Here is a 26,800-nt window from a genome sequence, read left to right as displayed (position 1 = left end):
TGCAGGTTAGGTGCATTGGCGATTCTAAACTGTCACTAGTGTGCATGTGTGTGTGCGCCCTGCGGTGGGCTGGCACGCTGCCCGGGGTTTGTTTCCTGCCTTACGCCCTGTGTTGGCTTGGGATTGGCTCTAGCAGACCCCCGTGACCCTGTAGTTAGGATATAGCGTGTTGGATAATGAATGGATGGAAAATCATCACAGCTTCATACATTAATAATTATAATACTTAAGCATAACATGTCTTTTATCTTGTTAGGTTTCAATGCTCTATATTTATTACCCAGAAACAAAATAACAAAATTGAGACTAGTTACTTAAAAGTAAAAATATATAATACAAATAATCACAGTTATTGATTCAAACAAAGGTCAGTCATGTGCTTTCACTAAATGAAGACCTACTTTCATTCATACAAGAGCGGTAGAGAACTTTCGCCTTCTTTATTGCTTCAAGGTCCCTTTGTGTATCTGTTGGTTTCTCCAGAAGTTCTACAAGAAAACAAAAAAAGTTTATATTATATAAGGTATTTAACAACAAAGATTGCTTCAACTATTTAACTGTTAAAAATCGCATACTTCCCAAAAACATTTTGCACAAAGAATCCATATGACGAATAGTACATGTGTACTACATTTCTGGATCATACACAGTTTACAGTGAAATCTTGCATATAATGTGCACTTGTGTATAATGTGCATGCTGATTTAGACCAAAATTTTCATGTAAACAAAGAAATTCATATATAATGCGCAACCTGAACTTTTCAAGATTTTAGATCATATGTAGACTTTTGTTGACAGGAGGGATAAGGGCAATAATTGAACGTCGAAAAAAATCGCCATTATGGTAAAGTCACACTCTTTTTGCTTGAAGGAATGTTAGACTCATTGACTTGTGACATCTAATCCCTGCATGTGCGTGAGTAGCAAAGATGAAACCGCAGCAAAACTGGCAACGGTAAAAATGGCATTGACTTCTGCTGAGAGAGCGAAGTGAATGCGCAAAGCAAAATACTCAGTGAAAAATGTTTTGTGTATATTTTATTATTCTGAATTGCACTGTGACTTGTCAGACTCTGATTTTGGTGCAAGTGATCTGGAGATAGGGATCAAAAATGAAAGCGAGGTACTGGCATCAGCTGATGATCATGGTGCTGAACACGTTTGTGTAGCTGATGTGCCTACAGCAATGTCTGCCTGGAAGGACCACCACTTCCAATAAAAAGAGGTTCAAACCAGATTGTGTTGCACTGCGAACTCCGCCACCGACACCCATCTGCCAATGCCGCCCCCACACAGTTGCAGCCGCTGCTGCTGTAGCCAGAGATGGCTAACACACAACGACAGCGCAATGCATTGGACAGCAGATGTTTTACATTCATTTTTGTGTGAAACCATTGCTTTGTGTGCTTTTCAGAAAACAGCCCAACAGCCACTCAAACCCCCAAATGCTGAAATTGTACCCAGAGACAGCTAATATACGGCCACATCACATGAACAACAGGGGCCTCATGTATAAATGGTGCGTGCACACAAAAATGTTGCGTATGCCCGTTTCCACGCTCACATCGCAATGTATAACACATAGAGCGGCGCTAATAAAAATAATTTAGTTCCTATTCCAAATATCAGTAACGCACATAGTATTCATCTCTGCACCTCCGAAACATTAAATATGGCACTATTAAATGTTAGAGCTTTAACTAACAAAACGTTTTTTATCAACGATCTTATTAGTGATAAAAAAATAGATTTTATTGCACTAAGTGAAACGTGGCTTAGTTCAGACAGCGCGGCAGTTTTAATCGAATCTGCCTCCGGATTACAGTTTTACTCGTGCAGACCGCCAGGGAAAAAGGGGGGGCGGATTGGCTAACATTTACTCGAGCGGTTAAAATGTAAAGATGTCAGTTTTGGTAAGTTCAAGTCCTTTGAGTATCTCGCCGTTGTTATCCATGGAGATTCTCAAGTTCTAGTATTATCCGTGTATAGACCTCCAAAATTTAAATCGTCTTTTTTTGAGGAATTCTCTGACTTAATGTCAATTTTAATTACTAACTATGACACACTCCTAATAGTTGGCGACTTTAATTTTCATATAGATAATCAGTGTGATCTAAAAGTAAAAGAATTTATGAACCTCCTGGATTCTTTTGATTTGAGACAACTCATAAATCAGCCTACACATAAAGCAGGTCATACGTTAGACTTAGTGATTACTAAAGGACTGAAAGTTGATATAAAACAGATCATTGATATTGGTCTATCAGACCATTTTCTTCTACTTTTAATATAGAAATAATGATAAAAACACTCATGAGAAGCATATTGTTAAAAAACGCTTCTTTGACTCAGCAGCAGCTTTAAAACTTACAAACATTCTAAGCAATCAGTCCGTTTATAGTGCCAACTATAATAGCGAGGATAATGTAAATAGTAAGGTGGAAAGATTTAATACTAAAGTGAGAGCTGCTGTTGACATAGTTGCACCTGAAAAGACAGTGAAAAATTCTTCTAGCATTGTTATACCATGGAAGACCCAAAGAGTGTCTGATTTAAAGAGAACATGCCAGAGCTGGCGTAAATGGAGGAAGACTAAACTAACTATCCACTATGAAATATTAAAAGTCAAAATAACAGAATACAATAACACTGTCCGTCTTGAGAGCTGCTATTTCTCAAGATTATAAATAACAATGCTAGTAATCCCAGAGTCTTATTTTCTACAATTGATCGCCTACTAAACCCAGGTAACTCAAAGGAATGCCTCCTAAGTACTTCCAGTAAAACCTGTGAGGCTATCGCTGTATTTTTCAATCAAAAAATTAATGATATTAGAAATAACATAGTATATCCTCCAACACTAAGGATCCTCCTAAACCCCAGCATCCTGTTATAAACAAATTAAACTCTTTCACTAGGATAGATTTACCTGATTTACAAAAATAATATCTCAATTAAAACCTCCACCTGTCCTTGACCCAATACCAACAAGGTTTTTCAAAGAAGTATCAGGCGTGCTAATTGATAATGTTCTGGACATAGTAAATTCGTCATTAGATACGGGGGTCTTCCCAGACTGTCTTAAGACTGCTGTAGTTAAACCCCTTTTTAAGAAACATAATCTTGACTCCTTGCTCTTGAAAATTTTAGACCCATCTCTAACCTGCCTTTCTTAAGTAAAGTTCTGGAGAAGGCAGTCATTATGCAGTTAAATGACCACCTCAATAAACATGCTATTCTTGATAAATTTCAGTCGGGTTTTAGAACAAATCACAGCACAGAAACTGCACTCGTTAAAGTAGTAAATGACTTTGCGGTGAAATGCAGACAGAGGCCATTTATCTGTTCTCATCCTCTTAGATCTGAGTGCTGCATTTGACACCATTGATCATAATATTCTTAGAAATCGCCTTAGTCAATGGGTGGGCCTCTCTGGCAGTGTTATTTTGTTAGTTGTGGTAATTACAACTCAAAGACACATGATATCCAATATGGTGTTCCACAAGGCTCTATCCTGGGTCCGCTGCTCTTCTCAATCTACATGCTTCCGTTAGGTCAGATTATCTCAGGGCACAACGTGAGCTACCACAGCTATGCTGATGACACACAGCTGTACTTATCAATAGCACCTGATGACCCGATTCTTTGATTCACTAACACAATGTCTGACTGTATCTCAGAATGGATGAATAGTAATTTTCTCAAGTTAAATAAAGAAAACTGAAATCTTAGTGATTGGCAATAATGGATACAATGAGGCTATTAGAAATAAACTGGATACATTAGGATTAAAAGTCAAGACGGAGGTAAAAAGCTTAGGGGTAATTGTTGACTGTAATCTGAATTTTAAATCACATATTAATCAGATCACTAGGACAGCATTTTTTTCACTTAAGAAACATAGCTAAAGTTAGACCTCTTATATCACTGAAAGATGCTGAGAAATTAGTTCACGCTTTGTTTTCAGTCGACTAGATTACTGTAACACTCCTCTCAGGACTACCCAAAAAGACATAAATCGTTTGCAACTAGTGCAGAATGCAGCTGCTAGAATCCTAACTAGGAAAAGAAAATCGAACACATTTCTCCAGTTTTGATGTCACTACACTGGTTACCTGTGTCATTCAGGATTGACTTTAAAATTCTGCTTATGGTTTATAAAGCCTTAAATAATCTCGCCCCATCTTATATATCGGAATGTCTGACACCTTATATTCCAAATCGTAACCTCAGATCCTCAAATGAGTGTCTCCTTAGAATTCCAAGAACAAAACTTAAAAGAAGTGGTGAGGCGGCCTTCTGCTGCTATGCACCTAAAATCTGGAATAGCCTGCCAATAGGAATTCGCCAGGCTGATACAGTAGAGCACTTTAAAACACTGCTGAAAACACATTACTTTAACATGGCCTTTTTATAACTTCAATCTAACTTAATTTAACTTAATCCTGATACTCTGTATGTTCAATTCATCATAATAACTATTCATGGTGGCTCTAAAATCCGTACTGACCCCTACTCTCTTTTCTGTTTCTTTTTCCGGTTTCTTTGTGGTGGTGGCCTGCGCCACCTCCACCTACTCAAAGCTTCATGATGCTCCAACAATGATGGATGGATTAAAAGGTAGAAGTCTACGTGACCATCATCATCAAGTCCTTCCGTGAGAACCCTAAATCCAAAGAGGACTGTTTCATTTATGTTAGGTAGAATGCCCAGAGGGGACTGGGCGGTCTCATGGTCTGGAATCCCTACAGATTTTATTTTTTCTCCAGCCGTCTGGAGTTTTTTTTGTTTTTTCTGTCCTCCCTGGCCATTGGACCTTACTCTTATTCAATGTTAATTAATGTTGATTTATTTTGCTTTCTTATTGTGTCTTTTATTTTTCTATTCTTTATTATGTAAAGCACTTTGAGCTACTGTTTGTATGAAAATGTGCTATATAAATAAATGTTGTTGTTGTTGTTGTTGTATAAAAGCTAAACTTGGCGTAAAGCCAAGCACATTTTCACAGCAGCTAAATCCTTGGCGTAAACAAGTTCTCCACTTGGTTTTGCAAATTGGTGGCACCTAGCATCAAAACAGTGCTTTTGTTCCAGTATGGTTTCCCTTTCTTTTTTAGATCCACATCCCTGACGTGGCTTTATCAAATACACTAAAATTAACTGCATAGCGTTTATTAGTTTAAGGCATCTGATTGTAATTAACCTGTAACAATATAATGGTCCACGGAATGGTCAAACTATTCCAAATACCATAGCTGCTTTAGCATTGTCTCTCTCAATGCACCATTTAGAGTATTTACCCCATTGTATCTGATTGTGGAATCACAGCTCTACAGCAGCTGATCAGAAAGAGAATTATCGGGATACAGCATCAAGTACACGCTGCCACAGCCATGCACACAGTCTATTGAACTGCTCCCATATGGCAAACACTTCAGAGCCTTTCCTGTAGGGACCTCGCGATTCAGAAAGAGTTTCATCCCAAGAACTATAAACGCACTTATAAGTACAATTACCTCACTGTAAACTTGCGATACAGTTATAATATTACACAACCTGAGCCACTTTGTAAAACGCATATTTACATATGATGACAATATCATTTTTTAGATGAAATGCAGCAAAATGTCTTCTACATTATACAAATAAAATTTTAACATCATTTAAATAACCTATATTGTTAATAATTAAACATGTGAGTACATGGTGTCACAGTGCTAGCAACAAGCTGGCGCCCCGTTCAGGGATTGATCCTGCCTCGCACATCATGTATACACGATCTACTACCTTCCTACTCGTTTTTTAAATTTCTTTGAAGGGAACCTATAATAATGAGTGTTCGCAAATGTCCATAGTGTGATGTATTAAATCTTCATGTGAGGTAGAAAGGATGTGGGTTTACGTGTAATTTGGAGTTCCAGTGTGGGTTCAAACAATAAAGCTGCTCAATTTAGTAGTGAATGCATACAGATACAGGAACAAACTTTAAAAGACAGCAGTGCACTCTGCATAATGAGATAACACAAAAGGAAATGAGGAACAGGAAGGTTTTGATTTTTGACATGAATTATATCAAAATGCAATCATTAATTCAGTACATACAAAGACTTAAATCCATATTTTTCAAAGTGTATGTTTTAAAAAATATAATTGGAGAATATTCTTTTGTAGCAGAGCCCAAATAAAAAGAGGCCACTGCCATGAAGAAATACCCTTGCAGTCAAAAGCCTAAATAGTCACTTGAGGCAATGGAAAGTTCAATTGGCTTGACTGGCTAAGGCAGTAATGTTTGTAGTCTACATGCAATGTGGGTCTGACTTTGTACCCTAGAAGTGTGTGAGGGGATGGGACAGTGTTGGCCACAACACCTGAGTGGCTGCATTGCTGCCATGGTCCAGACTCACCAAGAAGAGCTGGTGTGATAAGTTAGTGAGGCTCAGTAGATGAAGCCAGCTGCCAAAACAAGACACCATCATAGTCAGAAGCCCAACTAGTCAACTGAGCCAACCAATTTTTCCTTTTAGCTTGAATGGCTAAGTTTTTTTGTGGAAAGAGGACTCAGGTTCATGTCCCAGAGGCATAACAATCACATGTTAAATTGGGCACATTACTTGCGTACAGAAGACCCTGCTGCAGACCAGATGGCAAAATAAAATAACATGAACCTATAGATAGATAGATAGATAGATAGATAGATAGATAGATAGATAGATAGATAGATAGATAGATAGATAGATAGATAGATAGATACTTTATTAATCCCAAGGGGAATTCAGCAGATACACACCTAATTCAACAGACTTTTATAATTCTATGATGCTGGTTGGTCTCATCTGTTATAAAAGATGGATGTCTGAAGCGGAACTCCGTTAGCAGCAGTATTATTTTGACTCTTATTTTTAATCGTCCTGTATTTCCCAACTCGAGGAGGTACTATTACAGTATATACAAGCATATATAAACATGAGCGGTAAGAAAGGGGCTCAGAAAGAAACGGAAAAGAAAACCAAAGCTACACCCAAGCCTAGGCAGGCATCAAGTCCAAACTCAAGGTACGTCCTTACAAAGACAGACCTGGAACAGACAGGTGAAAGCACAGATCTCCTGGGACCCCGGGCCACTGTATCGTCTCCAGTTGAGAGCGAAAGTGGGAGATAATGTGCAAGCGATGCAGGTCACAAAAGCTTGTCAACTCCAGAAGATCCATTGAAACTGGAAATGGCCTTGCCTTCCGCATTTTTATTTATTCCTCATGAGCCGGTAGCATTGGCTATAACAGGGTTTGTCACTTCACCTGTGGAGCACAAAGGCTGAAACGATATGTCCGAACTAAAGATAATGATCAGCGCCACCGCTCAAGACATAAAGGAGCTCAAAAAAGATATAAAGAAAGATATATTAAGAAAGAAATAAATGATATGCTCAAGGAAACCAAGAATGATATGATCTAGAATTCTATGTTCATTTTCAAATAAATCTTGCACCTTGTCCAACTTTATTTTATGCTGCCAAAGCATGCACGAGTGCCCTGTGACTTATTATTCGAATAAACCACATACTGTGAGTTGCTGGACAGATATGGCAAGATAAATGTTCTACAGTCTCTTGGTCAGTTAAAGGTAATGTTTGTAAAGTCATTTACACGTTTTGTTCAGGAAAATTTGAGTAAAAAGAGCAGATGCCTGAAGGTTGCAATTGTAACTCGATGCCTGCTTTGTTCATTGCGTAACTGAAATAAATTGTGAATGTTCAGTTAAGGAAGACAGAAATTTTGAGGTAAGGTAGTTATACTCACTAATTATGGCGCCAGAGAGTGGTGATGTGTTAAATGTTGATTAGCACGTGGAAGTAAGGATTCCTCTGCATCCTGCACATGTGACAAGATGTGACCCTACTATGAATTCAGGGGGTCCGTAGATTCAGTCCTGGAGAGCCGGTGGCTGCAGGTTTTGTGTTCCAACCCACTTTCTAATGAGAAGTCAATTATTGATGTTGAAGCACTTATTGCTCAAGCAACATTTTTATGCTTCATTTTAGTTGTCCCGCTTATTAAGATTGCTTGAACTTAAGTGTTTATTTTAGGTTTAAACAGCTGATCTTAACTTATTAGCAATAAGGTGCAAATTACAAAAGAGGCAGCAATTCTCAATCTAACCCATTTCAATTGTAGAACTATCAGGTGTAATAAAATATTTGGCAGGACACTGAAGAGAAATAAGCGAAGAACAGAATTACTCATCCACTTAGGGCTACTAATAAATTGGAAAGAAAAAATCTACAATATAAGAATGACCTGACATGGCAGGATGAAACTCTAACAAGCCATACCATTAAATAATACTAGGCTGACCCGCCTTTTAAGGCGACCAACTTTTAAGTTGACCACTTCTTAAGGCAATTCAATATGTAGATCAATTTGATATTTTATACAAACTCATTAATTTGGTTATATTGCATTTGAGCGGTATTACTTTAATACTTGTAGTTTCTGTTAGTTTTGTGATGAAATGTAAACTTTTTTTCTATATTGAGGTCACCCTTTTGAACCCCCCTGATATTACTACGCGGTGAGGCATTTGTACTCCATCAACATTAATTATTTCCAGAGACATAATTTTGTCTATTTTTCCAGCGCATCGCGCACAAAAGCAAGGGAACAATGGGAGCACCAGAACTCTGCTCACATCATGTCGCCAGTGCGCAAGCTGCAAGTAGTAAGTCTGTGATAAGCGGAATACCGCTACGCTTTCCACTCACGAGATGGAAGGACAATCCCAACCGCTTTTATATAGTAAGAAAGAAGAAGAAGATATTGCACAGTCTGGAGTAGAAAATCATTGTTTACCTGGAAAAATGAAACTACAAATCCCATCGTGCATTGCAAAATGGACAGGGCATTTGTGAAACTCGGCACCTGCGTAGCACTCAAGGGATGGAAGGACAATCCCAACCGCTTTTATATAGAAGGATTTGTTATTGGCAAGGATTGGATTCTAGTTAAGCAATCAGGTTGGGACAAAACAATGCAGTCGCTATGATCCCCAGGACAGATTGTGTAAACCCCTTCTATAAATATAGCACCTTTATTGGTGACAGTAACACAACATTCAAGCTTTTTCCACATAGTCACCCTAAAGCTTAATGCACCTTCCATTTGTCAAAGCAAGCAACAAAATCACGTTGAGTTAAGCTCTCAAGTTGCTCATGCACCACTTCAAGCAATTAACCATGCGTCTCAAAAACTTTTTCACACAAAGGTTCTTTAATATTTGGGTACAGCCAGAAATCACAAGGAGCTAAATCGAGTGAATAAGGAGAGGCATCAACCAGCTGAATGCCAAATTTCTCCAAAGTTTCAATGGTCAGCTTTACAGTGTGTACCGGTGTATTGTTATGGTGGAAAAATGACCTATTCAGAATCAGGCAGGGGGTGACCCTCCTCTTATTCTTTCTCCCTGTACTTCTTGCCAAGACTTCCTGTGGGCAAGAAATTTTTTTTAAGGTCAGGAAAGAATAAACTTTATCTTCAATCGAACTTGGAGGCAGCTGACTAAGAACTGAAGGCTAACAACTTTTGCAATGCATATGTGAAATTACTGTGAGAGCGTACATACATATAAGAATATTATAGAAATCAATGTAATTTGTTTTTGTTGGTTGGCCTAAATAGAGAAAAAAATAAAATAGTAAATAGAGAAAAAAAAAAAAAAAATTAAGATGTAATAAAATTGACACTCATATGTCAAGAATTGGGAGTTTTAGAGTAGCCATATAACACCTGAAGCTAGACAGACTCAGAGCAGAGCACTGAGATCAAGAGACAAGTACAAGGCCAAACTTTTACACCAAAAATATGTGTCTGTTCTCAAATATAGCTTTATGTGTCTTAATTGTCTTGTTCTCTTATTACGATAAGTGATGTTATATTTTATGATTCTAAAAACATTAAGAGGTGTAGAATAAACTGTCCATATCTTATCATGGCAAACACCTTTGTTTCCATCCTTTTCCATAAATTAAAGGCAAAGTAATGAAAAGAATTATTAAGGATAAGATTGAGCAACACATGGCAAGTACAGAAGTTTTTCTGAACAGTCAGCATGGGTTCAGAAGAGGGAGGTCGTGTTTTACTAACATGCTGGAATTCTATGAGGAAGCAACAAAAGGATACGATCAAAGTGGAGCTTATGATATTATTTATCTGGACTTTCAGAAAGCATTTGATAAGGTGCCACATGAGAGGCTGGCCATCAAACTAAAAAGTGGGAGTTCAGGGTGCAGTGTGAAGATTTGAGCAGAACTGGTTCAGACACAGGAAGCAGAGGGTGATGGTGCAACGAGCAACAAGAACAATAGCATCAAAAATGTATTTCTTCCATAGCCCAAAATCATACAAGGGATGCCTTAATGCCTCAATGGCCTTTAACAGGTCCTGTCTTTTGACAACACCCCGGTCTTGACACCATGAGAAGACAAGAGAAAAAATCCCAAGAAAAACCATTGCAGGAGAAATAACTGAAAGAAATATCTGGAAAGGCAATTCAGAGAGACACCCCCAGGTAGGCCAGGTGTGCAATGAATGTCACAAAATGGAGTAAATACAACACACAAAACAGAACACAAGAAATCATCAGAATTGATTGAGAATAAGAGTGGTGTCACATTGGGTCAGTGTTATTTCTAATATACTGTATAGAAATGATTTGGATAGGAATATAAATAACAAGCTGGTTAAGATTGCAGATGATACCAAGATAGGTGGACTAGCAGATAATCTGGAATCTGTTAAATCATTACAGAGGGACTTGGACAGCATACAGGCTTGGGCAGATGTGTGGCAGATGAAATGTAATGTCAGTAAATGTAAAGTATTACACATAGGAAGTAAAAATGTTAGGTTTGAATACACAATGGGCGGTCGGAAAGTCCCCCATGAGAAGGATTTAGGATTCGTAGTGGACTCTACACTATCAACTGGCAGACAGTGTTCAGAAGCCATTAACAAGGTTAACAGAATATTAGGATATATAGCACCTTGATGTGTGGAGTACAAGTCCAAAGAGGTTCTGCTCAAGCTTTATAATGCACTGGTGAGGCCTCATCTGGAGTACTGTGTGCAGTTTTGGTCTCCAGGCTACAAAAAGGACATAGCAGCACTAGAAAAAGGTCCAGAGAAGAGCGATTAGGCTGAATCCAGTACTACAGGGAATGAATTATGAGGATAGATTAAAAGAGCTGAGCCTATACAGCTTAAGCAAAAGAAGATTAAGAGATGACATGATTCAAGTGTTTAAAATTATGAAGGGAATCAGTACAGTCTTCAACAAGAACACAGGGACAAAATTGGAAACATGTTAAGTTTTTCTTTGCACAGAGAACTATAGACACATGAAATAAGCTACTGAGTATGTGGTAGATAATAGGACTTTAGAGACTCTTAAAATTAGATTTGATATTATTTTGGAAGAATTAAGTGGATAAGACTGGTAAGCTTTGTTGGGCTGAACGGCCTGTTCTCGTCTAGATTGTTCTAATGTTCTAATATATGAGTGTATTACACTGATTCCATTACCACACCACAAAATGCAAAGATAGAGAGGTTTTACGGGTGAGTCAAGTTATGGTTAAGCATACTAATAACACTGAAATCACTGTATCTTAAATTGCTGGAAACTGAAAAAAATGAAAAACTGAGAGAATCAATAACAACTGTTAATATAGGAATGTTCAGCATTTTCTTGGATGTGTTGGGCAAACTGCTGGAGATACTTCAGTCTCCCAAAGACCCATACTGGTGTTGGCCCTGTACTTGGGCAGCTATAATTTTCATTGCAATGATCCTTATATGACAACGATGATTGCTGTAAGACATGCTTGTTAAAACTAGTTTAATCAGTCTGCCGAATCATTAAATTCTGCAACTTTGTTTTTTATTAAGGGTTCACAGGATGGTGGAGCATATCCCAGAAGCAGAGAGTGTATACAAATACCGGAAGCCTGTCAATTCTAAGGCACATTCAAGTATGCATCTAAAATCACTCATGCTGGATCAACCTAAACCCAAAATAAAAATGTTAAGAGAGTCTTTTGTTTTAAGCAAATGAAAAGCTGCAGTAAACAAAATGAAACACTCATGTTTAGTAATCAATACTTTACATTTCACTCTGTGTGCATCTAATGATAGTTTCATTGTTTTGGCATTCACACTAATTTATGGACAGTAAACCTTTTGCTTCACTGAGATGATTGTGAATTTATATTCACTTAAATTCGTTCCATTTATCATCTGTCCATTAAATGGATATATAATCTGTTAATGACTTTTTAAAGCAATAAAGTTTAATAAAAGGCTAGAAGACTTACGTTTTAGATAGAATTTGGGATAAAGGCTTTTTGTAAGAAGGAGAAGGGTAATGAAAAACCAGAAAAGGAAACAGAAGTGGAGACAACCTCATGAACAAGAGGGACTAGAGTAGCAGCAACATTTGGTTTCTTTGTCAGATTTCCTTTGTACTTCGGTTCTCCTTAGCAGTCTGTTTTCTGCGCACATTATTATCTTAAAAGAGTCCATAGTAAGAAAAGAAGCCAGGATTGCAGGAGAGGCTAGGATTAGGGTTAGTACTTTGAAAGCCAGAGATAGTAGAAAGGACAATCTAGAAGGTGATACTCCACTGTGACTGCAGAGGGTATTGTGAAACAATGAATTCCAAGCTTAAGTAAATGAAAGCGGGGTCTTGGGGGAATGAAATACTGAATGAATTCTTCAACATGGGCACCTGGAAGAAAGTTTTCCCATGTGAAACAGAAGACATGCTACTCATTGGAACAGAGGGCAGAGAATCTCCAAGCCATTTTAGGTGCGTGGCCATTCAAATCACTATACAGAATTGAGTACTGTATAAAAGGAGAGGTGCAGTCAGCAGTATACGGTTTTAAAATGACTCAGTTGATGACTTCAGAGGTCTCCATAGTGTGGGCTGCCAGAGTTTATTTCAATCCAGAGACTGGAGTTGAACTGAGTCAAAGGCTCAGCTATATACAAAGTTGAGAAGCCAGAAATTGAAGAAGAATTACAGTGGTGGGCTGGCTGGTTGGGAGGTCAGCAAATCAGTTAGACATACCACTAGGCACATTTGAGGCAAGGGAGACTAGTGATTTTTTAAACACTGTGGGCAACAGAATTTCTTGTTAACTTTGTAAGATTTTTGGCTTCCCTTACAATCATCAGACCCTTTTGATGTAGTTGAAAATTTTTTAGAAATTTTCACACATCTACACACACTCATTCAAACTGGTCCAGTTTTAAGATGTCACTCAACTTAGCTTCTTAGAGACTGCGGAGGTATGACTGGAGTGCCTGGAATAAAGACACACATGGAGAGGGAGAACAGACAGAATGCACATAGACAGTGACAAAATTGGTGGTCAGGCCCTGGCCCCAGCCACTCTGTAATATAATAATAATAATAATATAATAATACATATTGTCATTGCAAAGGGAGGGAAACATTGCAATAGCCCTTATTTCAAGGGTGACACCTGCAAAGTCAAGATGTACAAAATACTAAGGAGCTGTAAGCACAAGAAGAACAGCATTTGCAAAAATAAAAATAAGTAAATAAAAATCATTGATGTTGTTCTGTACCTACTTTAATGGGTTTTGTCCTATGTCTAGCAAGAGTAATGGCTCACCCATCTGCCCATTTAATAGCACTACAACAATCCCTTCAACTTCCTCTCTCTTATCTCTCAGTTGGCATTTCATCCTCTCACTAATGAAATACTTGTTCATACTCTCCACTCAAATGACTTCTGGCATGAATGCAACTTTAGACCCCCTTCAGTGACATCTCTTACACAGAGAGTGCATTATTGTGTCCCAGTTGATATGATGACCTATATCTTCCTCAACAGTTCTTGCTTCTGTCTTTTTCATGGAGCCTTGCTGTGCCTTTTCGTTACCTTATGTCACCCTTTACTGGCTGCAATTACATTTTTTTTGTTTTTAATTTATTGATTTTATTGTAATCATTCCATACAAATAGATCCATTTTTACAAAAAATAGGATTGAAAACAAATCAACCCCCACCCCCGAGAAAGAGAGCATGGCCAACGGAATAAAACTTAAATTTAGTAAAAATAAATATATTGATGAGTTTAATAGGCAGATAAATGGAGAAGAAAAAGAAATAGGAAGAGAATCTACTTCCTCAGTGCTTTAAGAGCTTATTCTAAAATATTATTGATGAGATCCTGCCAGGTTTTGAAAAAGTTCTGCACAGATCTTCTAGCTGAGAATTTCATTTTTTCCAATTTCGAATAGCATAAAACATTAGTTACCCACTGACTTAAAAGAGAAAAGTGAGGATTCTTCCAGTTTATCAAAATAAGTCAGCGTGCCAATAGTGTAGTGAAGGCAATTACAGTTTGTTTGTCCTTCTCTGCTTTAAGACCATCTGGAAAAACACCAAACACAGCTGTTAATGGGTTAGGAGGGATTGTGACACTGAGGCTGTCTGAAAGGCACTTAAAAAGTTTGATCCAGAATGATGTTAATTTGGTGCAGGCCCAAAACATGTGACCCAGTGAGGCTGGAACTTGATTGCAGTGTTCGCAGGTTGCATCTTGCCCTGGAAACATTTTGGACAATTTTAAGAGAGACAGATGTGCTCGATATACAATTTTGAGTTGAATAATTGTATGCTTTGTGCATATGAAGCTCGAGTGAATTCTGTGCATTGATGCCTTCCACTCCTTTTCTGATATGTTGAGTGAGAGATTTTTTTCCCAGTGTCCTCCTGGATCTTTTAAAGGGAGGGACTGTAAAATAATTTTATATATTGCAGAAATGCTGTCTGAGTCCTTGAAACTGGGCAATATTTTTTCCAGCATAGAGGAAGGTGGGAAATGAGGAAAATCGGGCAGGTTCTGTTCAACAAAGTTTCTAATTTGAAGATAGTGAAAGAAATGTGTTGCTGGAAAATTAAATTTGGAATGTAAGTGTTCATAGAATGCAAAGATGTTGTCTATATAAAGATCTCTAAGCAATTTAATCCCAAATGTTTTCCAGATATTTAAAACTGCATATGTTTGCGAGGGTTGAAAAAGGTGGTTCTAATGCAGAGGTGCCACAGATAAAAGTTTCTCCATCTTAAAATGCTTTGTACATTGGTTCCATATTCTGAGTGAGTGAAGCACAATTGGGTTGTTAGTATATTGGCGATAACTTGCATTTATTGGGGCACAAAGCAGGGAATATAAAGAAGTACAGATTTTATTTCTATTGCGGACCAAGCCTGTGTATGTTAATCTATTTGTGTCCAGGTTTTTATAGCTTGTATATTTGCTGCACAGCAATAAAACTTAAAGTTAGGTAGAGCCATGCCATCTTCTGCCTTAGGTCTTTGCAGGGTCACTCTTTGGATACGTGGATGTTTTCAGTTCCAAATAAATGAGGTTATTGTTGAATCTAATTGCTTAAAAAAATGATTTATTGATGTATATTGGAATGTTTTGAAATAAAAAGAGAAGCTTAGGAAGGCTATTCATCTTAACAACGTTAATTCTTCCAGCTAGAGTGAGATGAATGGTTGACCATCTATGCAAGTCGTGCTTAATTTTTTCCATACAGACGGTGAAATTTTTTTGATAAAGAGCTTTATGTTTGCAATTACATTTTTGACCATGAAACTCTCCATACTACAAACAAACATTTCTCAAACCAGCTTAATCCAGTTCAGGATTATGGAAGCTGGGTCTGTTGCAGCAGCATTAGATACTCATTCATAAAACAGCCCTGGACAGGGTCTGTCCACTTCAGGGTCACCCCATGCACAGACCACACACACACCCGACCAACTCTAAGTAACAAATTGACCTAACATGCAAATAATGGAGGGATGTTGGAGGAAAAAAACAGAGTACTTGGAGGAAAACTCAATAAGACACAATAGCACATTAACCATTGCATTAAAATGATGTCCATTATTATTATTATTATTATTATTTTTCACACACATGCAATTAGGGGACAACTTCAGGGCTTGGCTGGTTGTAACTGCACTCTAAAACAGGGGTCGGTGCTGTCACTTAATAGGATGATTGACAGATCAAGCACAGATGATGTTACTTCTCGCTTCTAAACACTTGAACCCACCTCTTCCGCTTCCAAGCCCTTAAAACTGGCTACTCCACCATCTTGAAGCAGTCCAACTTTGATGCATTTATTTTCTATATTTTGGTTTGCTTTAAGATCTTGCAATTACATGGGGATCACTTCAATGCCCCAACCCTTCATGGGATCTCTTGTTTTATCTTACATTCTATTATTATTGTTATTATTTAAGGCACATATACACACTTTCTAATAAAATTCAGATTTTAGGAAAGGAGATCTTCAGCATAAAGTATGAATACATATGTTAATTTTCATTACCCATTATAGAATAAATGTAAGCAAACTAGACCCCTGGCTGATTTAGTGGGATAGGCTTAATTAGAATCAATCACTTACAGTACCGAATGGCTAATTCATGCATGTAAGTTAACATAAATCTTTGCTTAATTAGCGTTCTCATGTATTGATTTCTGTATTCTTGAGCAGTTGGTAATAGGCTTTTTCCATTCCTTCTTGGTACAGATTGATATTATTATCTAACATTTCAAGTATTGGACTATAGGAATAATGAGTTGTGTGTTCAAAAAAAATCTGTGCACACTGAGTTGAAAATAATTTGGTATACATGGTCTTTATTAACAATGTCAATTTCGCTGCAGTCATTCAGATTCCATATTTTAATGTTATACTGATATGTGCAGGTCCTCTCCTGGCTGTCGGTGTAGTTCTGTCAGTGTAGTTCTGTTTTAGCACTGTGACAGCTGTAGTACTCTTACCCCTGGTCATCTCTTGCCAACTAGCAAACCTGTCACACCATGTATCTACTAAATAATAAATTGCAAAGGTCTGTGTGTGTGTGTGTGTCCAGACCGTCAGAACAATTCGAAAAGAGTAAGCGCAGTTGTGGGACACACAAGAAAGAATGAAGGGGTAGGAGGCCCACTGAGAGTCACTATCAAAGACAGAAAGAATAATGGCAGACAGAATGCTAGCAAGGAGCCTCAAAATGACAGAGTATGAGAAGCAGCCTTTAAGAGATTGTGCTTGATGCTGGGGTTCAGACAAAGGTGCTGAAGGTACACATAGGGCAAGAGATATCAAATATTTTTAAATTTATTACCTGTCTTTGACTGGTAATATGGCTAGTGTGGTATATACAGTATGTGTTGTATGTATAGCAATTTAAAACACAGATAACAGTAAGTAATATTATTGATTATCCTTTACAATTAGTTGTAATTATATCAACAATATAATATGAATTAATAATATAGTAACTGTATGTAAATCAGTTTAAAACACAGATAACAGTGAAGTACTATTATTGATTATCCTTTACAATGTGTTGCAGCTATATCTATTAATCATTTCAACTAGTAAAAGATGAAGCACTCTGGCTTCTGGTTACTCTCACTTATAACCTTTTAATGAGCACAAGATTTTTTGGTTACTGTTTTTCTTCAAGATTTTGTTGGCCAAAACCCATATATTACATGATACAGTGTCTCACTCACATGTGCCCTAGGGGTCTTCTTTAGAGACCAACAGAGGTAAGAAGAATGGCACTGAAGAGCAGGGTGATGCAAGTATGGACTCCCATAAGCTGGAAGACGATGAACATTGAAGCCACTTTCTCCTTGGCTACAGATGCCCTGCCCCTTCTGCCTCATTTAGTATTTGAGAGGACTAAAGACCAGAAGTCAGTGTTCCGTATCACAGAGTTACCACAGAAGTCCCAAACTCTTTACTGTATATTGTCCCTGTTGTCTCTTTACAACTGCCTTTGGAAGAGTCTGAAGTAGGAGTTTACACAAAAACAATTGTAAAAAATTATGAATGTCCACTGATACATTTCCTGAACTTAATGATTCAAGTACAGGGCCAAAGCCTATCTTGGTAGTACGGAATGTATGGAAGGGACCAACCATGAATTGGACACTTGTGTAAGGTCAGCTCAGGCTTTCTGGTTAACCTAGAATTCTCATTATTTGGACAAGGAAAGAAACAGGAGTGTCTGGGGAGAACCCACACAGATACATGTAGAAAATACAATTTCCACACCAACAGTTACCAGACCAGGGCTTTGAAACCAGTCTCCTGGATCCCAGGGACAGCAAGGTTAACCACAGCATCACAATACCATCCTGTATTTAAATGTAACATATGTTTAGTAAACGATTATTACTGAAATAGGAATTCCTTAAATATTGCTGGGCAAACACCTTTTGGGGTGGCTGTGGAATGCAGGGTGCATATTTGAGGTTCACACATGCTATTTGGACAGAAGCCAGAATTTGATCAACACTGGCCAGGTCACCTTGGCAAATAAGTCTGATGCGGAATGACTGAAAACATCTAGTGACCCCCAAGTTACAGTACATCACTGATGACACTGATGATGATGTGTCTGAGTGCAGAATGAGCTGTGTTAGTTATTAACTTAACCACTCAATGTCCTACACTTACATAAGGAGTGTAATGTATAACAATACAGAAGGATACAAGTTGTTTCCTACCTTGTGCCTGGTGCTGCAGACATAATCTTTACCTCCTTGTGACCCTAACATTGGATTGAGTGGTTTCAGTGAATGGATTTTTTTAATTATTGAACATACCAATACAAATTAGGGCAAAATAGACATGATTAGCAAATGGAATAATGAATAGTTTTATGTTCAGCCTTTACTAGTTGTTCAGCTCAGTTCTTATGGAGTGCTACTGTCCCACAGATCAGATCAGGTCAGGTTGGGGAGCATGCACTGGTACAGCATGTTGCTACACCCATTACACGACGAAACAGCTCGGGATGCAGGTTGCCATCTCCCCAGACCGACACATGGCCCATTCCCAGCCTCCGGAAATGACCATTTATCTGCCACAGGCAGGTGTTATGTAGGCATCCCCTTGGCCTGGTGCAGCCACTTGGGGCCTCAACAATGAGGATCCTGTGAACTTGATTACCATCCGGGGATCGCGCCACATGGCTGTAGTTCAGTAACTGACACTCCCTCACAGGTAATGTGCCTCATTCGGCTCTCGAAACAAAGTCAAACCAGTGGTACTCAAGGGTTCTCCAAAGAGACACAGTACCACTGGACCAAAGTCCAGTCTTCATCTCAGGTCACTGGATAGCATCCAAGTCTTGCAACCATATAACAAAACAATAAGCACCAGGTCTCTAAAGACTTGGACATTTGTCCTTTTGTAAAGATATCAGGAGTGCCACACACCCCTTTCCAGCAACCTCATGACCCACCATGTTCTCTCAATCTGTCTACTGACTTCATAGGAAGAGTCACCAGAGACATGAATGTCACTGCTAAGGTAAGTAAACCCCTTGACAAGGTTGACACTCTGCAGAGAGACACACTACTGATGGCTGCGCCCAAGAGGTCATTAAAGGCCTGGATCTTGGTTTTTATCCAGGATTTTTGCAAGCCCAGACACTCAGACTCCTCACTCAGTCTTTCAAGAGCTCTGATCAGAGCCTCCATCGACTCCACAAAGATCACAGAATCATTGGCAAAGTCAAGATCAGTGAATCTCTCTTCACCAGCAGATGCCCTATACCCGCTGGACCCCAAAACCTTGCTCAACACCCAGTTCATGCAATCACTGAACAGATTAGGAGCACACCCCTGATGAACCTCAGAACCAACTGGGAAAAATGCAGAGGTTCTGCCTCCACTCTCCACAGCACTTGCAGTACCAGTGTACAGGCCGGCCATGATATTCATCAACCTTGAGGGGATCCCACGACGCCTTAGGATGTCCCACAGGCCAGATCAATCAACTGAATCAAATGCTGTGTAAAAAATCGACAAAGGCTGCAAAAAAGTCTGCTGATATTTGCATTTGTGCTCCATGAGAACCCACACTGACTGCTCCAGTCACTGTTTGGTGAGCAAGTGATCACGGATCCTATTGAGGACAACCCTAGCCAGCACCTTACCTGGCACTGAGAGCAGTGTTCTCTCCCTGTAGTTGCTGCAATCCAGGCGATCACCCTTCCCTTCCCAGATAGGGACGACAAGTCCCGTTTTGTAGTCAGTTGGGATGACGCCCATGTCCTAAATGGAAGCAAAGATTGCTTGCAATGCCAGGAGGACAGCCTGGAGAGGTTCATCCCGAATAGCATAAATTCCTGGAGCCTTCCCTACCCTCAGCTGGTTTATCACCTGAGCAATCTCAGTGAGATTAGGTGGTTCACAGCTAATTGGAGGATCAGCCTCAAGAACTGTGGAACCAACATTTTAGCTGGAGAATCAGTTTTAAAAAGCTGCTCAAAGTAGCCATCCCAGTGGATCACAAGTGTAGGGTCATCTGTAAGGACCATTCCATCAGCCACCCTCACTGCGACTCTGCAAGGAAAAGCTTATCTCACAGTGTTAGCTATTTCTCTTTCATTTGATATTCACGTCTCTCTCTTTTTGCTTTTCATTCTTTCAAAATTAGAACTTTTCATCACTTGGCTTAATTAGCAGATTAATTTTATCTCAAATGTAATGAATAAGAAATATAATAGTGGAGTGGTGGCTCTGTGGCTAAGGCTCTGCACTGGTATCTGGAAGGTTGCCAGTTCAAATCATGTTACTGGCAGAAGGGCCTTAGCCTGAAAATCACTTCAAGGGCAATGTACAATGGCTGACCCTGTGCTTTGACACCCAAAGGTCATGTGAAAAAACAGCTTTCCCTTGGGAATTAACAAAGTATATTAAATAAAAAAAATCAAATGAATAAAATAAGTGTCAGATTATGTACGGTTACCATTGACATATAGTACAATTTATGTCTCATTCCATTGCTGTTTAGTCATATGCATAATTATGAAACTGTAATTGCATAGTACATATTTGCATGCTGTAAACAGGTTTTTATCTTCCTGCAGCAATTACTTTATTTTTAAAACTATAATTTACCAGCAGCATATTTAGCATCCTTTTCAGACTTGCATCATGTCTGATACCTACTACAGCATTGCTTGAACTTAAATGGGATTAATATATTAAAAAAGAAACATCTTAAACTTCCAATAATAATAAGCAACATACTCTCCTTTGCTGACTTTTGAAATCATACAGAAGTCAGGTCATCAAAAGCTCTTCTCTCTCTCTATGTCAATCTCTCAAAAATAAAAGATATTAAAATAAAAGATAATAAAATTCTCTACTTTATTATGTCCGCCTATAATATTATTGAAACTGAGAGAAATTGTAAAGCATGCATTGTGTTCCCTGGGGTTGGTGGCAGGATTAGCACAGTTCAGTGAGGTGCTGAGGAGTCACCCCTTGCATGGCCACACTTGGATCTCAGTCTGGGTGGTTTGCCGAGTGGCAGCAACGTGCTGTAATCAGCGCATGCTCCCAACCTCCTCCTGCATTGTGTGCGCTAAATAATTGTAAATGAAGGAATGCATGTCTGAGGCTCAATGGCAGGTCAAAGGATGTGATTTTCAAACAAAGGCAACAAATGTAAAGAAGAATGTTATCTACTGGCTGAGTAAGGCAATGAAAGAGTTAATCCAGCTGGCTGGTGGTAAAAATGCAGCTGAGAAAACCAATACTCTCTGCGGGACTCTGGGAAGTCCAAGTTCAGCTCATCACATTGGGCAAAGCAAAGCTGTCTCACTGTGAAGTTGAGGTTCTGCTACATTTCCCACGATGAAAACCACATGTGCACCACTTTGAAAGTGATAATTTGTGCATCCCTTTATAGATTTCTCTTTATTGTCTCTTCCAGAAAAATAACTTGTAATTGTTAAGGTGTTACTAATTTCTTCCAAGTTCACTTAAACATTATTTGCATGTCTCATGATGAAGAAAGCTAAGGACAGTCTAACAAAAGCATTAATAGAAGGCTGTGATCATTTGAAGACATGGGGAGAAATATGAGCCAGTCCACTTACTACTTGCAATTCCTATTCAAATTATGCACAAGTGATACAAATACGGCCAACATAGACAATAATAAACAATAAACACCTGCAGTGTCTCCATGGAGCAAACCTGCATGTTATAGCATTTCTTAGAAGGCTTTTACATGGGTTTTATTGATATGGAGAAGGCTTATGATAGGATGTCACGTCAAGAGGTCGGGAGGTGCATGAGACAGAAAGGAGAACCAGAGAAGTATGTGAGGATTGTCCAGGATATGTATGAGGGACTGAGGGCTCAGGTTAAAAGCAGTGTTGGGGTAAGATCTCAGTTAGAGTAGGTCTGCACCAGGGATATGCTTGAAGTCCGTACCTCTCTGATCTGGTTATGGATGTGTTGAGTCATGGGATTAAAGACCAATTCTCCTGGTGCAGCATTTGGCTGAGGACACTGTGTTGTGTAGCATCAGAAAACAGGATGTGGAGATGTTGGAAGAATGGAGAAGAGCTTAAGAAGATAGAGGATTATAAATAAATATGAAGAAGACAAAATATATGAGGTTTAATGATGATCAGAAATCAGAAATTATCCAACAGGGAGAACTATTAAAAAAGAGTGGATACATTTAAATTTCACGGATCAGTGGTAGCCCAAGATGAAAAACTAGATGAAGAGATGACCGACAGAGTGCAGTGTGGATGTGACAATTGAAAGAAGGTATCAGGAGTATTGTGTGATCGAAGAATTAAGTCCAAGGTTAAAGGTAGGGTTTTTAAGTTAGTGGTAAGACCGACAATGATGTATGGAGTCAAGACACTGGCAGTAAAAGGAGCACAAAAGAAGAAGTTAAATGTGGTAAAAATGAGAAAGTTGAGATGAATGTGTGGAGTTACAAATAAGGGAAAATAAGAAATGAGACAATCAGAGGTACAACAAAAGTGGCAGAAAAACCTAAGAAAGCACAGGAAAGTAGACTGAAGTGGTATGGACATGTGATGAGGAGAGACAATGAATAGGTGGGCAAAAGAGTGATGGGAATGGAAGTACTGGGGAAGAGAAAGCGAGTGAGGCCAAAGCAGAGATGAATGGATAAAGTAAAAAGACAATTTGAAGGAACAGGGCTTGACTACCATGGTGGTGAAGGACCAAGCTGTATGGAAAAGGCCGATCAAGCACATCAACCCCACAAAGAAGTGGGAAAAGATGAAGAAAAAGATACATTCCTAAATGGCTTACTATTCCTAGGATGATTGAACCTTTCAGATGCATACTACTCATTCCCATTCTATTCAATTGCACATGAAGAGATTAGAGAGTGGTCATTAAGTTAATTTTTGGGTATTCCTTCTAAAGAAGCTCCTTTATAAGTATTTGTCATTGAAAGCTTTCTTAATTTTTGACATCTTTGGTAGGTCTTCACCAATAAATTACCTTCTAGTGCCACATTAACCAATAATGGAATGTAGAAATCCTAGTAATTCATCTTGCCAAAGGAAGAATAAAAGGAATTCATTTGAGACATCTTTATTATTCAGTATGGAAAGGCGTCTAGGGTCTGTTTGGAGGCTCTCAACCAGTCACATTCTAATTAATTGAATTAATTCAATCAGCCAAAACCATATTAAATAAAGTTCAAATGATGACAGAGGCAGTTTTAAATTGCTCAACAATGTGGTAATCCTTAAAGTAAAATGAAAAATGGCTACTGAAACCAGGCGTGGACTTTAATTACAGTCTCTGTTAAAATAAGCTTTCACTTGCTTGTGCTGAAGACAGGAGAAATAGCACATTAAGTAAACACCATGCAATTCAGTGTACCTTATAATTACAATATCTAAAAAGAAAAATGCACAAAACCGCCATTATCTACCATGTTGCTGTGTAAGTTTCCAGTATATATCTGCTTCTTTGAAGCTATTCCTTTGCTCTCTACAGCTAAACATTCAGCTGGCTATTTAAACTATGACAATATCAAGTAAACAATAATTTGTTCTTTCTTTTTTACCTTCCCTACATATACAGTCATACAGTGTATGTATATATATATATATATATATATTTATATATATATATATATATATATATATATATATATATATATATATATATATATATATATATATATATATAAACAGTACTGTTTAGGTTACCGTAGAAAGTTTTTATGTGAATATACCATAAATGAATATTTATCTCAAGGGATGATTCCAGTGCAGCTCTTAAGAGGACACCACCAGTGCAGTTTTGAATTTCCCTGGCTCACTGACATGGCAACACTCTCATACTTTTTTCATTTTTCAGTCTGTGTACTAAATAAAAGTTTTCAAATATCAAATTGAAGTTAAAATGTTATTTGTTTACTAATAAATATGAGTACATAAGCATAATACATACTAGTAAATAATGTAGTCTTCAGTTATTAGTTATAAACCATAAATAAAGAGAAGAAATGGATGCGCTAAATTAATATTCTAGAAGCACTTCAACGTTAAAAAAGTTCAATTTACATAGCAGCACATGCAGGCTTGTTACAAAAACTGTCTTCCCATGGTTAATGTGTGCTCGCTAAATAGCAACTAAAGGCTATGAGCAAATCATGTGAAAGAAAAACACAAGCGGCAATAATGCAATCAATGCCACACTGAGCATGCTCACATGCATTAAAATCAATAAAATGTTTTGGTTATGACACTGCACATTTAAACACCCTATTCTGAGAGGCATGTTCTGGTTTTATTCAGATTAGGCAAAACCAGAGTAAAAGAAGTTGCAAAAGTCTCACAAATTGAAAATAGAAAGCTTATGCACTCACCGAGAAAATTACAATATTCAGAGCACCTATGCACTCTTGCAGTTATCTAATCGGCCAATCATATGGCAAGAGTGCTATGTATACAATCATGCAGATGCTAGTATAAGCTTCAGTTCACGTCAAACTCCAGAAGGGGGAAAAAAAGTGAATAATTTCGACCACAGCATAATTGTGTAGGAGGGGCTGGTTTGAGTATTTCTGTAATTGCTGATCTCCTGGGATTTTCTCACACAACAGCCTCTAGAGTTTACTCAGAATCGTGTGAGAAACAAAAAAAAACATACAGTGAGCAGCAATTCTGTAGATGGAAATGTCTTATTGATGAAGGAGGTCATGGGAGAATGGGCAGACTTGTTCTAGTGTACAAAAAGGATGCAACTCAGATAACCACTCTACAGAACTGTGGTGAGCAGAAAAGCGTCTTAGAATGCACAACATATTAAACCTTGAGGCAAGTGGGCGATAACAGCTGCCGACCATGTCAGGTTTCATCCCTGTCAGTCAAGAACAGAGGGCTGAGTCTGCAATTGCCACAGGCTCACCAACACAGGACAATTGAAGATTGAAAAAAGAATAGCCTGGTCTGATGAATCTTGACTTTTGATGGAAGTCCAAATTTGGGGGCAACACCATGAATCAAGGCAGCCAAGCTACCTTGGGTCAATAGTCAAGGCTGGTGGTGGTGGTGGTGTAATGGTGTGGGTAATGTTTTCTTGGCACATCTCGTACCTGTTTATACCACTCAGTCATTGTTTGAATGCTACGGCCTGTTTAAGAATTGTTGCTGACCATTTACATCTTTTCATGGCCACCATTCACCCATCTTCTAATGGCTACTTCCACCATTATAATGCACTTTATTACAAAGCAAAATTTGTCTCAAACTGGTATCATGACCATGATAATGAGTTCAGTGTACTACACTTACCAGATTTGAATCCAAAAGGACACCTTTGGGATGTGGCAGAAAGGGAGATTCACAGCAGGAAACTGACAAATTTGAAGGAATTGCATGTTGCAATCATGTCAGCATGGACCAGAATCTCAAAGAAATGTTTCTAACATCTTTTGGAATCCATGCCATGAAGAACGGAAGTTGTTCTAAAAGCAAATGGAGGTCCTGACTCATATTATTATCATCTTCCTAATAATTTGTGCAGTGTGCGTACAGTATATATGACAAATTCAATTTATAACATTAGAATATGACTCCCTTATGGATTTACGTGGATTTTCGCCTACTCCGCTTAGATAAACTTTTCTTCCTGTTTAAATGACAAGGTTATATTCAACACAAGGTATGGAATGGTATTTAGCAAAGTCCCTTGATAGACAATTGTTATAACTTATTATACTGCAAAGCTTTAATCCACCAGTCCTGGCCAACCCTTCCATTTTGATATACTTAATGTCAACATGTTGAAAGTTTCACTCTCCTGGACATTACTGTGAAGTCATACTGTACTTGATACTACAGCACAGGTATTCTGCCTCACAGGAAAAAGGCAGGGGAAAAAAACTTGGCAAAAAAATCGAAGAGTTCAGTTGTGTCACACTATCGGTGAGCAACTTAAACAAGCAACTTTAAAAACTGGCATTTTTAAACCCACACTACCATGCTACAAAAAGTCTGAGTTGATGAGCATATCCAAAACAGAGTTCAAAAACTAAATATTTTTTATAACGGCACAAAGCAAAGTTTGTTATCTACAACTTGGATGAAAATATGGTGAATTAGGTGACCTTTTAACTCCATCAATGCAATTATTTTTGGGGCACACCCCCTAAGAGAGGGAAAGCTACCTTGACCACGGAATACAAGAAGAAGGCCAAATACAAAACAAAATCCAAAATTTATAATAGTGTAATTCAAAATTCATAATACAAAGATCAGTAAGGAAATGAGCAAAAGTGCTCAAACAGAAAGGCAAACTCAATTTCTACATGCCAAGAGCCATAAGTCCAACCAACAAGAATCAAAACATCCAAAACCTGA

The 26,800-nt window shown here is 38.2% G+C and overlaps 1 protein-coding gene across 1 annotated transcript in view; it reads right to left on the bottom strand.

The window, feature by feature from the left end:
* phex (phosphate regulating endopeptidase homolog, X-linked) overlaps window positions 1-26,800 on the bottom strand; it is a 265,482-nt gene that overhangs the window by 184,038 nt on the left and 54,644 nt on the right. The window contains exon 4 of the mRNA XM_039745579.1: window positions 402-488. Within this exon, the coding sequence (XP_039601513.1) occupies window positions 402-488 (87 nt within the window). The remainder of the gene's footprint in view (window positions 1-401; window positions 489-26,800) is intronic.

The sequence above is a fragment of the Polypterus senegalus genome, chromosome 2 (genome assembly GCF_016835505.1).
Source record: "Polypterus senegalus isolate Bchr_013 chromosome 2, ASM1683550v1, whole genome shotgun sequence".
Classification (NCBI taxonomy): Eukaryota; Metazoa; Chordata; class Cladistia; order Polypteriformes; family Polypteridae; genus Polypterus; species Polypterus senegalus.
The sequence above is the reverse complement of the archived record's forward strand: the minus strand, read 5'-3'. Positions and strand labels throughout refer to the sequence as shown.